Source organism: Delphinus delphis, chromosome 11 (assembly GCF_949987515.2).
Source record: "Delphinus delphis chromosome 11, mDelDel1.2, whole genome shotgun sequence".
Lineage (NCBI taxonomy): Eukaryota > Metazoa > Chordata > Mammalia > Artiodactyla > Delphinidae > Delphinus > Delphinus delphis.
Window position 1 is genome coordinate 86,698,562 of NC_082693.1, and position 14,898 is coordinate 86,713,459.

General features: G+C 42.0%; 1 protein-coding gene across 2 annotated transcripts in view; it reads left to right on the plus strand.

The window, feature by feature from the left end:
* RFX4 (regulatory factor X4) overlaps positions 1–14,898 on the plus strand; it is a 166,796-nt gene that overhangs the window by 134,575 nt on the left and 17,323 nt on the right. For both annotated transcript variants that reach the window (XM_060025537.1, XM_060025538.1), the window contains 2 exons: positions 8,976–9,095; positions 9,435–9,596. In XM_060025537.1, coding sequence (XP_059881520.1) covers positions 8,976–9,095; positions 9,435–9,596 — 282 coding nt within the window. The remainder of the gene's footprint in view (positions 1–8,975; positions 9,096–9,434; positions 9,597–14,898) is intronic.

Consider the following 14,898-nt stretch of genomic DNA (forward strand, 5'->3'; position numbering starts at 1 on the left):
CTCTTTAACTTCCTCCAGCTGAATAGTAATAAGAAAAGCAAAGTAACATTTATTCAGGGACTAGTGTACACTAGACATAACAGTAGGCACTTTCCCATTTAATTCTCACAACAACTTATGAGGTCCACTATTACTGCCCTCAATATAACAGACAAGGAAGTCGTGATAGAACATGAAGCAAAGGCAGGATAATGCTACTCTTTATAACAAATGTGTAGGAAGCACATAGAACCATTTAATTCTCACATCAACTCTGCAAGGCAGATAATAATAGGTACCTTTTTACTGAGTTGGAGAATTTTCTTGCCCAAAATCAATATGGCAAGTGGCAGAGCCCTGTTTCAAAATCAGATGTGCATGACCACAAAACCCATGCTTTTTCAATTCCCACAACTGAGACAAATATCCTGGGCTCAGATGCATGGCACAAAAAGGCTAGACAAATTTGTTTGCCCCTCATTGATGGATTTTCTAAAACCATATTGATAGAGTAAAAATTTTTTTAAGCTATGAGAGAAAAGAACAATAATTAGACAATCATGAGTAATAAGAGATGCCAGGAGACAATGGAATAATATCTTTTAAGTGCTGAGAACAAAGAACTGTCAACCATTATTCAAGAGTGAGGGCAAAGCACAGACATATTCAGTTATACAAAAACTAAGAGAACTATATGGCACCCATAGAACTTCACTTAAATAAAATTAAAGGATGGGGGCTTCCCTGGTGGCGCAGTGGTTGAGAGTCCGCCTGCCAATGCAGGGGACACGGGTTCGTGCCACGGTCCGGGAAGATCCCACATGCCGTGGAGCGGCTGGGCCCGTGAGCCATGGCCGCTGAGCCTGCGCGTCTGGAGCCTGTGCTCCACAACGGGAGAGGCCACAACAGTGAGAGGCCCGCGAAAAAAAAAATTAAAGAATGGATTTCAATAAGAAGAAAAATAAAACCATAGCTAAGGTCTGGGTTACAAGAAACAACAATATTCTAGTTATTGTTGTTGCTTAACAAAAGTGTAGTGGTTTAAAACAGTATTATGCTTACAGATTCTATGGGTCAGGAATTTGGGCAGGGTCCAGCGGGGATGGCTTGTCTCTGTTCTATGATGTCTGGGACCTCAGAGGGGAAGACTCAAAAGCTGGAGTTCATCGACGGCTGGAGGCTGGCATCCTCTGGAAGCTTTTTCCCTCACGTGTCTGGTGCCTGAGCTGGGATGACTTGAACACTAGGACTGCCGATTGGAGTGTGTTCAGGTGGCCTCTCCATGTGGCTCAGTTTCCTTACCACACAGTGGCCTCTGGCCAGTTGAACCTCTCACATGGAAGCTTAGGCCCCATGAGTGAGTGTGCCGAGGGGGGAGCCGCATTGCCTTTATGACCCAATCTCAGAAGTGAAAGTTTCACTCCCCCTTACTCTGTTGATCAAAGCAGTCACAAACCTACCAAGATTGAAGGAAGTGCATAGACACCGCCCCACAATTTTCCCAGGAAGGAGTGTCAAAGAATTTGGGAGCCCTGTTTTAAGATGAGAGAAATTTTAAAATATATAAGCAAATGTAATTAACTTTTGGTTGTAATTTAAAAACTAATTTGTGTGTGTTTCAAGAAAGTAAAACCAAATTCCAGGAAACAATAAAACACAGGGTAGCTGGGAGAGAATCTTTAAGGAATAGTTAACGCATGCTAAGGTCTTTGTCTTGAAATACTAAATAACTGTAGACTTTGTTGAAAAAAATTTATAGTTTGGATTTAATAGATGTTTGGATATATGATCATCACTAAAAGAATAGAATCATAAGTTACCAAAGAAAAATGGAAAAATGTGAAAACTTAAATGGCAAGAATTGAGAAGATAAAAGAAGCTTAGAAAAAGGATCGTAAACTCAAAATATGAAACAGGATGCTAGAAATAAGATCAAATAATAACCACAGTAAATGAAAAGGTCTCTTCCCTCAAAAAACATCAGGCATAAATTGCAACGTTTACTAAACTTTTAAGAAGCATAAAATCCTTAGTTTATGAAAATGAACATGAAAACAAAAGAAGGAAAGCTGTACAGTTAATTTTATGAAGCTAATATAATCTCAGTTTCAAAATCTTGGAAGAGCTGTAGAAGAAAAGAATATTATGACTCAACCACACATAAATATAGATGAAAACATTCTAAATAAAATACTAGCAGATCAAATCCAGGGCAAATTTTTTTTTAAATCATGGTTAATGAGGCCTATGCCAAGAATTCAAGTATGATTCAAAGTCAGAAAATTACTATTTAACATACTGCATTAACAAATTAAAAGAGAAAAGTCATATGTTCATCTCTATAGATACAAAGGAAAAAATGTATTTGATACAGTTCAGCTTTCAAGTATAATTTTTAAAAACTCTTGGCAAACTAGGAATAGAAGGGAATTTATTTAATATGTTAAAGAGCATTCAAAAATCTGCAGAAAACAATATACCAAATGGTGAAACTTTAGAAGTTTTCCCATTCCCGTCATGAATAAGACACAAATGCCTTCTAATGCTGTTTCTGATAGATACGTACTGGAGGTCCTAGCCAATGCAATAAGAAAAGGAAATGAAATATAAGAATTGAAAAGGAAAACACAAAATTGTCTTTATTTCTAGACATGTCATGATGGCTGACAAGAAAAAGAGAACCTACAAACTAATAGAACAAATAAGAATTCAGGCAGGTTACTGAATTCAGTTTTTTAAAAATCATTGACATTCTTACCATTAACTAGAAAATATCTGTCTCTGTGTATCTATATATCTATATCTATATATCCCATTCACAATAGCAATAGAAATGTGCCCAGAAAAAAATTCTAACAAAAATTATTTTAAGACCTTCAAGGAAAAAAATTTTTAAATATTACTGAAATATACCCTGTTCATATCTGGAATAGGATATGCCCTTCAAATACATAAATCAATTGGAATTTCCATCTGGTTCTTAACTTTTTCTTCCTTTGATTTTGAAAATCTGATGTTAAAATTCATATAGAAAAGCAAAAGCCTGAGAATAGTAAAGGCATTTTGAAAGTAATAAAGAACAGGTATAGGGACTTGCTTACCTGACGTTCAGGTTTATTAAGGAGTAAGACAATGTGGTCATCTAACAGTGCTAGACAAAGAGTAGTGAAATAGCAGAGATGCCCAAGACAGACTGACATGAAACTTGTCTTTGCCTCATCAAATTCTTGCCTTTCTGTCTCAACAAGAGGACTGTACAGATGATCTGTGTGACAGAGATATGGCATTAAAAATCAGTGGACAAAGGTTCTGGGACACGCATTTTAGGATAAATAAAATAAAATTAGACCCCTTCCCTAGAAACAATTTTCCCCTTCTGAAAAGAAACATCTAAATGAAAAAAAAACAACCAAAACTTAAAACCTTTTAGAAGAAAATATGGATGATAAGTTTATGACTTTGGAATAGGAAATTATTTCTTTAAAAAAGTACCAAAAAGGATAAATCATAAGGAAAATATTGGCAAAGTTGACTGTACTCGGATTTTAAATTTCTGTTTAATAAGCACAACATAGACGAAATTAAAAGATAAAAGCCACAGAGGGAATTCCCTGGCGGTCCAGTGGTTAGGACTCCACACTTTCACTGCTGAGGGCCTGGGTTCGATCCCTGGTCAGGGAACTAAGATCCCACAAGTCGCATGGTGTGGCCAAAAAAAAAAAAAGCCACAGAAAGGGGGAAGATATTTTGCAATGCATATAATGAACAAAGTATTAATATCCAGAATATATGATAAATCCCTCTAAATACATTTTTAAGAGACAAATACCCCAGTAGAAAAATGGGCAAAGAATATGAATAGACAGTTCACAGAAGAGGAAATTCAAATGGGCAATATCATATGAAAAGAGGTGGACCTTTCTAGTAATTAGCGTACTGCAACTTATAAAGACAATAACATTTCATACCCTTCAGATGGCAAATACTGTATTTCCTATGCTACCAGTAAGGATGTAGAAGATTTTGGTGAGCAGTGTGGCACTATCTCATTAAGACTTAAGATGCAGGTGCTCTTGGACCCATTGATTCCACCTCTGGTCCTAGAGCCAGGTATTTTTTGTACCTAGGCAACAGGTACAAAAAATATTCATTAGAGCCAGTTTCCAATAGTGAAAACTGTAAATAACCTAAATTTCATCGACAAGAGAATGGACAAATAAATCGTGGCATAGTCACACAATGGCCATTAAACAAGACCTACATGTGTCAGTGTGGATAGACCTAAAAACACCCAAAGTATCAAGTGCAGGTTGTAGAATACTCTGTAAAGTATGGTACCATTTCTATCAAGTTTGAAAATAAAAAACAATATCATGTGTTTTTATGGATATATAAATATAGGCAGTAAGAGTATAGAAATGCATGTAAACAGTAAATACCAGATTCGCGGCAGTGATTACATCAGGGCATGAACACAGGAAGCAGAGAAGTAGAATTAAGGAAGGGAACACAGGGGATTCATTTTTATCTTCAATTTAAAAATATGATTCAAATATGGTAAAATGTTAAAATATTATAAAGCTTGGTGTTGAGTACACTGGCGTTCATTTTAAAATTCTTTTTTTTTTTTGGCCGTGCTGTGCAGCACGCGGGATCTTAGTTCCCCAACCAGGGATCAAACCCCTGCCCCCTGCATTGGAAGTACAGAGTCCTAACCCCTGACCACCAGGGAGTTCCCTTAAAATTCTTTATACTTTTCCATATGTTTGAAACTTTTCATAAGAAAAAAGAAATGCTTTGATTCTATAAGGTGCCATTAACTATGTTACCATATAACAACAACAATCTCCTTTTGTCTCTATCCTAGTACCTTTTTCCATAACGGGCTCTGATGCTCAATAGCTCTGTAACTTTAGGCAAGTCGTTTAAAATCCTCTGAGACTTCATTTCCCCCATGTGTTAACTGAAGATAATAATACCTCCTTGGGACTTCCCTGGTGGCGCAATGGTTAAGAATCTGCCTGCCAGTGCAGGGGACATGGGTTCGAGCCCTGGTTCAGGGAGATCCCACATGCTGCAGAGCAACTAAGCCCGCAAGCCACAACTACTGAGCCTGCGTGCCACCACTCCTGAAGCCCACGCACCTAGACCCCGTGCTCCACGACAAGAGAAGCCACCGCAATGAGAAGCCCGCGCACTGCAACGAAGAGTATCCCCCGGTCGCCCCAACTAGAGAAAGCCCACACACAGCAACAAAGACCCAATGCAGCCAAAATATAAATAAATAAAAATAAATAAATTAAAAAAAAACCCTTCATAGTGTTGTTGGAAAATTAAAAGGGCTTAGCACAGAGCATATGGTAAGTGGTCAGTGCTTGCTCATTTGATTCATTCATCCAACAAATAACCATTGAGCCTCTACTGTGCCTGGCACTGTTCTAGACACCGGGTATAGAACAGTGGGGAAAAAAAAAAAAGATAAAAATCCCTGCATTTATGGAGCTTACAATCTAGTGTAGGGAGGCACATGATAAAGATAATTTCAATATATAGTATAGCAGATGGTGTTAAGTGCTAAGGGAAGAAATAAAGCAGGAATGTTAGCTATAATTGCCTCTATCCTGTCTGTCTTTGATGTTTCTCTTTTCCTCTCCCTCTTTCCCTCCCCTGCCTCCTTCCCCTCTCCCTCTCATCAGTCTTTGTGTACCCTGGCACTGAACTGTTTGTTACCTAATAATCTTAAGGATTGATTTTTGCTAAGGACACTGTAGCTTTTGTGGAGTCAGTGACTGAACTTTAAGTTTCCTTTGTACTAAGAGCATTTTGCACAATAGTAATAAGCAAGAAGCAGTAGCTCTACAAACTCTCCTTGTTTGAAAGATGATTGAAAATTATCAGACCAATTGGGTAAATGATGAGAGTCATTAGGAAGAGAGCTTGAAACCCCAAATCAACACTTCCCCTGGAGTACTGGCCTCCAAACCCAGCTCTGATGTTTTCTAACAGTGTGGTCTTAGGCAAGTGTCTTCACCTCAGATCTTGTTTCTTTATCTATTAGACAGGGGTGCTGTATAGATGATCCAAGGTGCCTGCCTGTGCTAAAACTACTAAAGCCATTTTTATTATCTAGGGTTTTCCATTCTAATTCGGTTTCATAGTGTCTTTCTCTCTTTCTATCCTTATTGACTTAGAGCCACATCTCAGCAAATACTTCTTCATTTTGGAGACCTTTTCCTTTTAGGTATTTGATGCTATCTTTTGACTTCTTTGACTCTATGAACAAAACAGTCACATCACAGGGTGTTAGAACATTAATAGCAAAAGCGACCTTAGTTACTATTTATTAAGCATCTAGTATATACTTTTCCTCATTATGGTACTTCTGTAAAATAGGTTTGACTGTTTCCCTTTTAGAGAGCCATATTGCACGATTGAAGAACAACTTCAGAATCAGACAGTCTTGGATTCAAATCCCATGTCTGCCACTTAATAATTGTGTGACATTGGACAGTTACTTTACTCCTCTAAGTCTCAGTTTCCTCCTTTGCAGAAGGAGGGTATCGCTCATTTCAAATGGTTGTGATGAGAATTAAATGCAATAATAAATCTGCAGCAGTTAACCCAGTGGCTGCCACAGCGCAAGGGCTCAGTAAACGGCTGGTTTTATTTTTAACATTTTCGAGGAGCAGCTCATCCAAGGTCCCAGTTACTAAGTGGCAGAGCTGGAGCTCAACCTGGGCAGTTTGATCCAGACCCATGCAGTTACCCACAATACTGTACCTCCTCAGCGGTTCATAGGACTCATTTTGGGGAAGTAGATGGAAAGTTTAGTCTTGGAAGTCTGCATTTCACCATGACTCAAAAAAACCCTGAACCTTGCTGAATTCCAAGTGGGGTCAAAAAACAGACACAGCACCCTGGAGATGGAGGAAAAATGTGAAGAAAGTGCAGGACAGGGGACGTGGACGTGGAGCTCTGTGGGCACAAGGATCATAGGTGGTGGCAGCTCCGGAGAGACGGGGTATTGGTGTAGATGTGCATGACCTGCAGGGCATCCAGTGGCCTCAGAGTTAAGCCGGGGATTTTCTTCTGTAACATTTCTGGAGCAAAAGAATCAATCTATCTGAAATGAATGTGTGTGTGTGTGTGTGTGTGTGTGTGTGTGTGTGTGTGTGTGTGCGCGCGCGCGCGCGCGCGCGCGCACGTGTACAAAGAAGCCAGGTGCAACTAAAAAGGAGAAAATAAATTCCACCAAAGAGGAGTCATCCAAAAGCCCCCAACTGGCCCTCATCACCTTATTTCTGAGACCTGAAAAGGCATAGAGCCCAACTCAAATGGCCCTTCTGGGGACCATGTTCTTTATTTTCCCCATCTGTGCTATGAGGAGACTGGACCAGATGATCTGTAGGGGAAATGGGAACGGATTTTCGGAGCCAGAGCAAACTGAGGCCAATCCCTACTTAATTCCAATGAAGAGACTCATTTCTTTGTGTGTAAGAGGATAATACCACCTATCTCACAGTTTGGTGAAAGGATGAGACCTGTGTTAAGTGCTCAGCAGAGTTCTTGGCACATAGTAAGCATTCAATAAATGGGAGGTGCGATGACAATGATGATGATGACAGTAATAGTGGTGTTGATGATGATGCTAGGATCACAAGATAATAAATAATGCCAGAGTCTCATAAGGCTTCTAAAAAAAGCAAACTCAAGGGAAATAGGAAGAGGAGGGCAGCTTGTAAATAGTCGGTGAGACGTTTTGGACACTTCATGGGACAGCAGGATGTCCATGTGGAGATGTCCCTTGAGAGGTGGAAACATGGGACTAGAGATGAAGGCTTGGCCTCTCTGACGCTGGCATCCGTGAGGTCTTCATGACAGCAGACATGAAGGCCCCTTCCGTATGTGGATCTTCCACTGTCCATGCAGCATGACGTGCAAGAAAAGATGGTTTGGGGGACTTCCCTGGTGGTCCAGTGGCTAAGACTGCACTCCCAATGCAGGGGGCCCGGGTTCGATCCCTGGTCAGGCAACTAGATCCCACATGCCTTAAGAGTTTGCCTGCCACAACTAAAGATCCCGCATGCCACAACGAAGATCCCGCAGGCTGCATCTAAGACCCGGAACAGCCAAATAAATAAATAAATATTTTTAAAAAAGATGGTTGTGAAGTAATGTACTGTGTTATCTTGCACAAGTACTTGACTTTGCAAAACAGGAGTAAGAGCACCTGCCTCACAAGGTGGTGGTAGATATTAAATTAGAGAATATAATACTTTGAGCACAAAGGCTGGCACATGGGAAAAATCTTTTAAAATGATTGTTCACATCCCTTTTTATGAAGTAATCTACTCTAAATTTAAAATGAAGAATACTGCTTGAGGATACCAAATCTTTTCCATTATAATACCTTTTGTAACAACCATGTGCTAAACGGAAGTCTCAGAAACATTTAAGGAAATAATTCCGTTGTTGCTAATGTAAAGTGTCAGTTATGCTCCTGGAATTATGTTGTGTACATTGGTAGACACCAGTGAGTTAGAAGGCAAAGTCCCTGCCGTGAATATCCTTAAGTCCAGTCGGGGAAATAAGATAAACTTGTGGAAGAGAGAAAAATGCAAGGCACTATGTCAAGCAATGCTGAACAAAGTGAGGGGTGCCCAGACGAGGATGACGCCAGTGCGAATGTGAGAGCTCAGGCGCGTTTTGACAGGTGGCTCAATAGGTGTCATTTTTGATGCTGTCCTATTAATAAATCGAGCAAGGAAAAGACTCGCTTGCCGCAGTGTTAATGACACTTACCTTATGCTAAACACCAGGCTAGGTGAGGAGACGACAAAGGAGAGCATCCTCTGACCGCAAGGTGATCCGTAACTGAGAGGGAATGAGGGTCCAGGACAGAGGGTCAGAGCACCGTGTGACGTGTTATCGACCAGGCTGAGGGGCACACCCGAGCCGACATGACTTACCTTTCTGTTTGGATCTTCTCTCACCAGGGTCTTTTCACCTAATTCACTTGATGTTTGATGACTATGTGCTCTACCTGTTAGAATCCCTGCACTGCCAGGAGCGCGCCAGTGAGCTCATGCGAGCCATGAAGGGAGAAGGAAGCACCGGTAAGCCAGCATTTCACTGGGAATCGTCCTCCTTGTCAATCTGATTTGTATCTTTACTTCTGTGCTCTGTGTTTCTTTAGCTCCGCATCCCAAAGAATTTAGTTATGGTGAACAAGTCAAATGGTGGGAAACCAATAATGTCTTCTTCTTCTTGAGAGCGGGCATGTGTGTACGTGGGAATTCCCTTGCATGCCACCACGGTGATGGGAAACCATCAGAGGTTTTAAGCAGAGGAGTGACATGACACAGATTAGAAAGAATATTTGCTTTTTAAAAGTCCCTGAAAGACAACTTGCCTTGACCTTTGGCTCTAAGAACCCACCCTTTCTCTACCCATAGCAGAAGTCCGAGAGGAGATTATCTTGACGGAGGCTGCCCCACCAACCCCTTCACCAGTGCCATCGTTTTCTCCAGCAAAATCTGCCACGTCCGTGGAAGTGCCACCTCCCTCCTCCCCTGTCAGCAACCCATCCCCTGAGTACACTGGCCTCAGCACTACAGGTAATGAACAGCCCCTCAAAGGCTCCGAGTGGGGAGTTGATGTTTAAAGCCAGAGCTATCTGGAAAAACATTCTCCCTCCAGCCCCCTCCCAAAACAATGCCAAAATCTGAGTATCCTCCTGGATTTATGGATGACTTGCAGTTATCCATTTATTAGTTTGTATGTATTCCTTATGCTTCTGTTTTCAAGTTGGCAGATCAAGTCCATGATAAAATCTCCACCCACTGCCCCCCCCCAAAAAGATAAGTCACTAAAATGATATAAAACACAGCCATTCTTGAAAACAAGAAAGGGAGCCCTCCATGAGCCAGAAACTGAGAGGCGTCTCTGGAAAGTGGGGAGACAGGAAGTCATATGCTAAGCCATGGTAGCCAGAATCAAGGCAGGGGCAATAATGGAGGTTCAAGCTAATGCTGCAGGGTCCCCAAGGAAGGGGAGAGTCCATCTGGTTGGAGACCTCACAAAAGAGGGGATTTGAGCTGAAACTTGATTTTAACTGACAAAGGTATTACAGAAGGGCCTCTGGGGGAGAGGACAGTGTGTGCAAACGCACAGGGCAGGAAGTATGGGGCCTTTTCGGGGAATGGTAAAGTGGTTAAAATGTAGGTGGTCATGAAGAAGTGTTACAAGCCTGGAAAGGTAAGTCGGAGTCACATCCTGCAGGATCTTTCATGCCAAGACAAGGTTTGAAAATGGAAGAAATGTTACAAGGGTAATAATAGCTAGTTACTAGTGTCTAAATGTTGCTTTACCATGCACAAAGGGCCCTTGCATAATTGTCTCACTTGATATTCACAGTAACACTGCAAGGTAATTATTGTTCCATTTTATGGAGGAGGAAAAGTAAAGGGTGGAGAAGGGTTAAACTCCTGGTCCCAGGCACCACAGTCAGCAGTTACCATAAACAAACTGATTCATTCAGTCATTCAGCAAATGTCCTTGCTCTCAAGACTTGTGGAAATGATACACTGGATGTGGAATCTGCAGTAAGTGTTAGCTAATATAATAAATAGAGTGCGTGTGTGCACACGTGTGTGTGTGTGCACGCACGTGTGTGTTTGTGTGCACCTCCACGTTTTTACACATGGTTGCTGTGGGGATTAGATGAGGTAAGAAAAGCCAAAGTGCTTTGTTAACAGTGCACTGCTATCCAGATAGCAGGGGTTACTGTTAGGAGTGCCTACAAGATGAGGGCTGCAGCCAAGAGGGGTATAGGAGTTCAGGGAGGAGCAGACCCTGTCCATCCCACCGGAACCTGGGCAGGCGGAGGAGAGTCTTCAGGAGAGAGGTGAGTCTCAAAGGCAGCCTTAAAAGACGAGAAGGACTCAGCTAACAGAGGAGTGAGCACACAGGAACCAAAGGCAGAAACAACCTTCTGCTAGATGGCCCTGGGTGAGAGTGGGGCAGGTGAACAGACCAGAGTGGAGTGGAGAGCTTGGTTAAGACTGTGCTAATTAAATTCATTATCTTCTACTCCCTCATTTACCCAAGTACCAAATCCGGAAATCAGCTCTCCTCTCCCTCAGCTCTTCCTGTATTAGCTAGGATAGGCTAAGTTACTGTAACAGATAGACCCAAACATGGATGGCGTTAACACAGTGGACATCTATTTCATGCAGGGTGTTTCAGTCAGAGAGGAGGCTCTCTTTAATGTAACCATTTAGAGACACGTGTTCCTTCAATATGAGGCTCCACCGTACCCCAGGGCAGTGGTTCTCAAAGTGTGGTCCATGGACCAGAAGTATCAGCATCACCTGAGAACTTGTTGGAAATGCTCATTACCAGAGCCCACTGCAGGCCTACTGAATCAGAAACTGTAGGGTGGGGCCCAGCCATTTGCTCAAGAAGCCTCCAGGTGATTCTGAGGCTGACTAGTTTGAGGACCACTGACTTAGGGCTTTGTCAAGTCTGCAACCAGCTAATGGAAATGGAGAGTGGGTCTGGAGGAGGAAGACCGACTCGGAAAAGCCCTGGCCTGAAGCTGGCGGATGTCACTTCCACTTAGATTCCATCAGCGAGGACTTAGTCACATGGCCTCAAGTAACTGTAAAGAGAGGCGGGGAAGTGTAGGATAGGGTTCCCAGGCAGGGAAGGGGAAACAGATATGGGAGAGACAGCTGGCATTCTCCTCCACACCTCCCAAGGCCAGTTGTTCTAACACAAATCTTGACCCACCCTTTCCTTCCCAGCCCACTGCTGCCATCTGGTTCAGGCCTTCCCCACCTCTCATGGACATCCACAGTGACTCTCAAGCTGGGTATCCTCCCGGTTAGAATCTTCCTCCAGCCCCTCATAGCGTGGGCTTAGTTATATCCCAGTTCTAACTAGAATACGCTGGGAACTAAATTATGTATTTTTGAAGATCAAATAGGATGAGATTGTCGTATTTAGGTGCTATCTTTTATCTGCTCGTTCACTCACACGTCCATCCGTTTATTCATTTATCTAATAAATATTTCTCAAGTGGTTTCTGTGAGCTAAACACTTCAAAAGCTGGTGATACAAACAAGTGAGTCGTGGTCCCTGCCCCTGGGAGTTTATTGTGAGAGGTTAGGGTTCTGATGAGCAAGACAGCAGTTAACAATATAATGTCACGAGTGCTGAGTTGGGAGAAAGGTCAGAGTGTTAGGGAGCACAAAGCAGGGCTTCCAGCCTCTATTTGGATGGTCTGGTCGGGGGCCAAATAATAGAGAAAAGGTATTCCAAGCAGAGGAAGTAAGTAGTACAGAGGCCTGGAGGCAAGAGAGCATGTCATTTTCCAGGAGTCATTTGATTAATTCTTTCACTAAAGTTTCCAGAACCAGAGCTACTCAGAGAGGGAATGAACAGATGCTTAAGAGCCTTTAAGGTGCCTGCCCTCTTTTGCATGTTGCCAGGGGCAGAAACGTGCCAACAAACCCAGTGGCCCTTTGTCAGAGACAGCTCAGGAGACTGGGTTCTTCAGAGCAGTGATGAAAAAAAGCAGGGTTGTCAACAACTGGCATTAGATGGAGTGATGATTTCACTTTGGGTCCACAGCTGGAGAGTCTTCCTCTTCTGTGGAAATTCAGATGTGAGCATCCCTGCATTTGTTTACATAGATGCACTTCAAGTCGCATTTAGTTTCCTACTTGGAGCAGAAAGAACTTGACCGCCTCCCACCTCCCTCCCATGTTCTCTCCCTAGTGGGTTGTTGTAGTTCCTGTTTAGAAGGCTCCAGAAGAAAAGTACAGAACGACGTTATTCGCTGAAAATAAAAAGGGAAAAGAACTTAAGCACTGTTCACAGCTCCGCAGCTGCTCAGGGGTCCATCGGAGACTGGAGTTGGGGGTCTCCTGCCTCACTAAGGAAGGAAGGGCAGTGAGAGCATCTAGGAGCCACTTACCTGAATAATCCTGCCCACGTACTCCCACCACCGCCCAGCAGACACACATGTCAGTCAGTCAGTGATAACATCCTTACTTCTAAAATAAACAGGGAAAATATGCAAATGAAACAGTTCTGCATTATGAAGCAGAAACAATTTGAGTGGAACCTTTCTTCCAATGTAGCAACAGATCAAACAAGAGGACAATAAGGAAATAAGGGGACGGAGGAGTGCAAAGGAAAGATTTCTAGGATCTCATGATCATTCTCAGCCAGCTAGTGAGTCTGCTCCTGGCTTTCTTTGTAGCAATTTGGAGGCCTCACGCTATGGCAGGTGTGATAGTCAGAGGCACAGGAATATCATGAATGTGTACAGAGATTTCTGTGCAATGTGTTCAGGAGTCGTAAAAGTAGCTTCTTAGAAATACAAATGTGAAACAGGTTCTCTTCAGATGAGTGTAGCCTTTGAAGATTTTGGCACATTCCAGCTTTGTTCTCAGATATCTCCAGGGGGCATTAAAAATGTTATCCTGTATAAAACTATCTGTAATATTTTTCTCAAGTACCACTTTTGAAATACTCCATTGCTAAATTGGACTGGACCTTGGCATGCATTTTGGGTCATGGTCTTGGAGGGAACATAAACATAATTTCCTAACAACATGTATGGTTTTATAGCTATTACAATACAAAGCACAAATTATCCATGATATACACCTAAATCTTAGGAAATCTATTATAGTAGGCTTCTTAAGTTTGGGAATTTGTGCAGTTTTTTATTGAACAATGTTGTAAATTGGAGAACAATTATTATAAATTTTATAAAATGCATTTGCCGTGTTTTTTTTAAGTTAACTCAGCATACGGTTTTCATGACCAGCTAATTTTTATTTCCATCTTTAAATTACTGCTTGATTTGTATACCATTACTTTCCAAGAAGTATCTAAAGTGGTTAACAATTAAAAAAAAAAAAAAGCAAAACCAATTTTTTTAAAAGGACCCAAGCCAGGAAGCAAGAAATGAAGAAGTAGTAGAGAAAATTAAACAAAACAAAACAACTCTTGGCTGAAACAGCTTATTAACGCCTTAAATGAAATTTTATGTGATCTAGTGACTTTGTTGGGCTTCTAGGACTCTGAATATCATTGCTCAGATGATGTACGTGTCATCAAGTCTAGCTCATTGAGAGTCAGGGCCAATCAGGTATCTGCAGCTCTTCCACATAGCAGTGTCTCACTCTTGATGGACACTTCCCCATTTTTCAGCTGTGAAAAAGAGAACAGTATTATGTCTGTCTGGTGAGCACAAAGAGAAAATTAATTCATTGCACATAACCTTTTGGGAACCTTTGACACAAGGACTAGTGAATACAAAGTAGTGTGAGAATGAGTTATGACTCACTAGGAAAACAGCCGCCCATCTATATCTGTATCTAGTTCTCTGTCCATACCTGTATGTATTTCTAAATATGTTTTAGGATGGTATTTATTAATTGTTTTGAAAAGTCAGAGGGAAAAGGAAAGGCATATCAAGCACCCCAAACCACCTGATGCATGGCCAGTTTTGGTTGGGTATGTCAGAGTCTGTGGCAATGCCATGAGAAGAGACTGGGTAAAAGGTTCCATTTCAACAGATTTCCACAAGGTAGAATCTGGCCCATTGATCCTTTTTTTTCCTAATGTTGTGGGCTTGCCACCTTCCTCCTGGCCCAGCAAGTTCAGAAACCTTAGTTTTCTTTTTTAAAATTGTTTTTATTTTCATTTTTTTGCTGTACACGGGCCTCTCACTGCCATGACCTCTCCCGTTGCGGAGCACAGGCTCCGGACACGCAGGCTCAGCGGCCACGGCTCACGGGCCCTGCCGCTCCGCGGCTTGTGGGATCTTCCCGGACCGGGGCACGGACCCGTGTTCCCTGCATCGGCAGGCGGACTCTCAATCACTGCGCCACCAGGGAA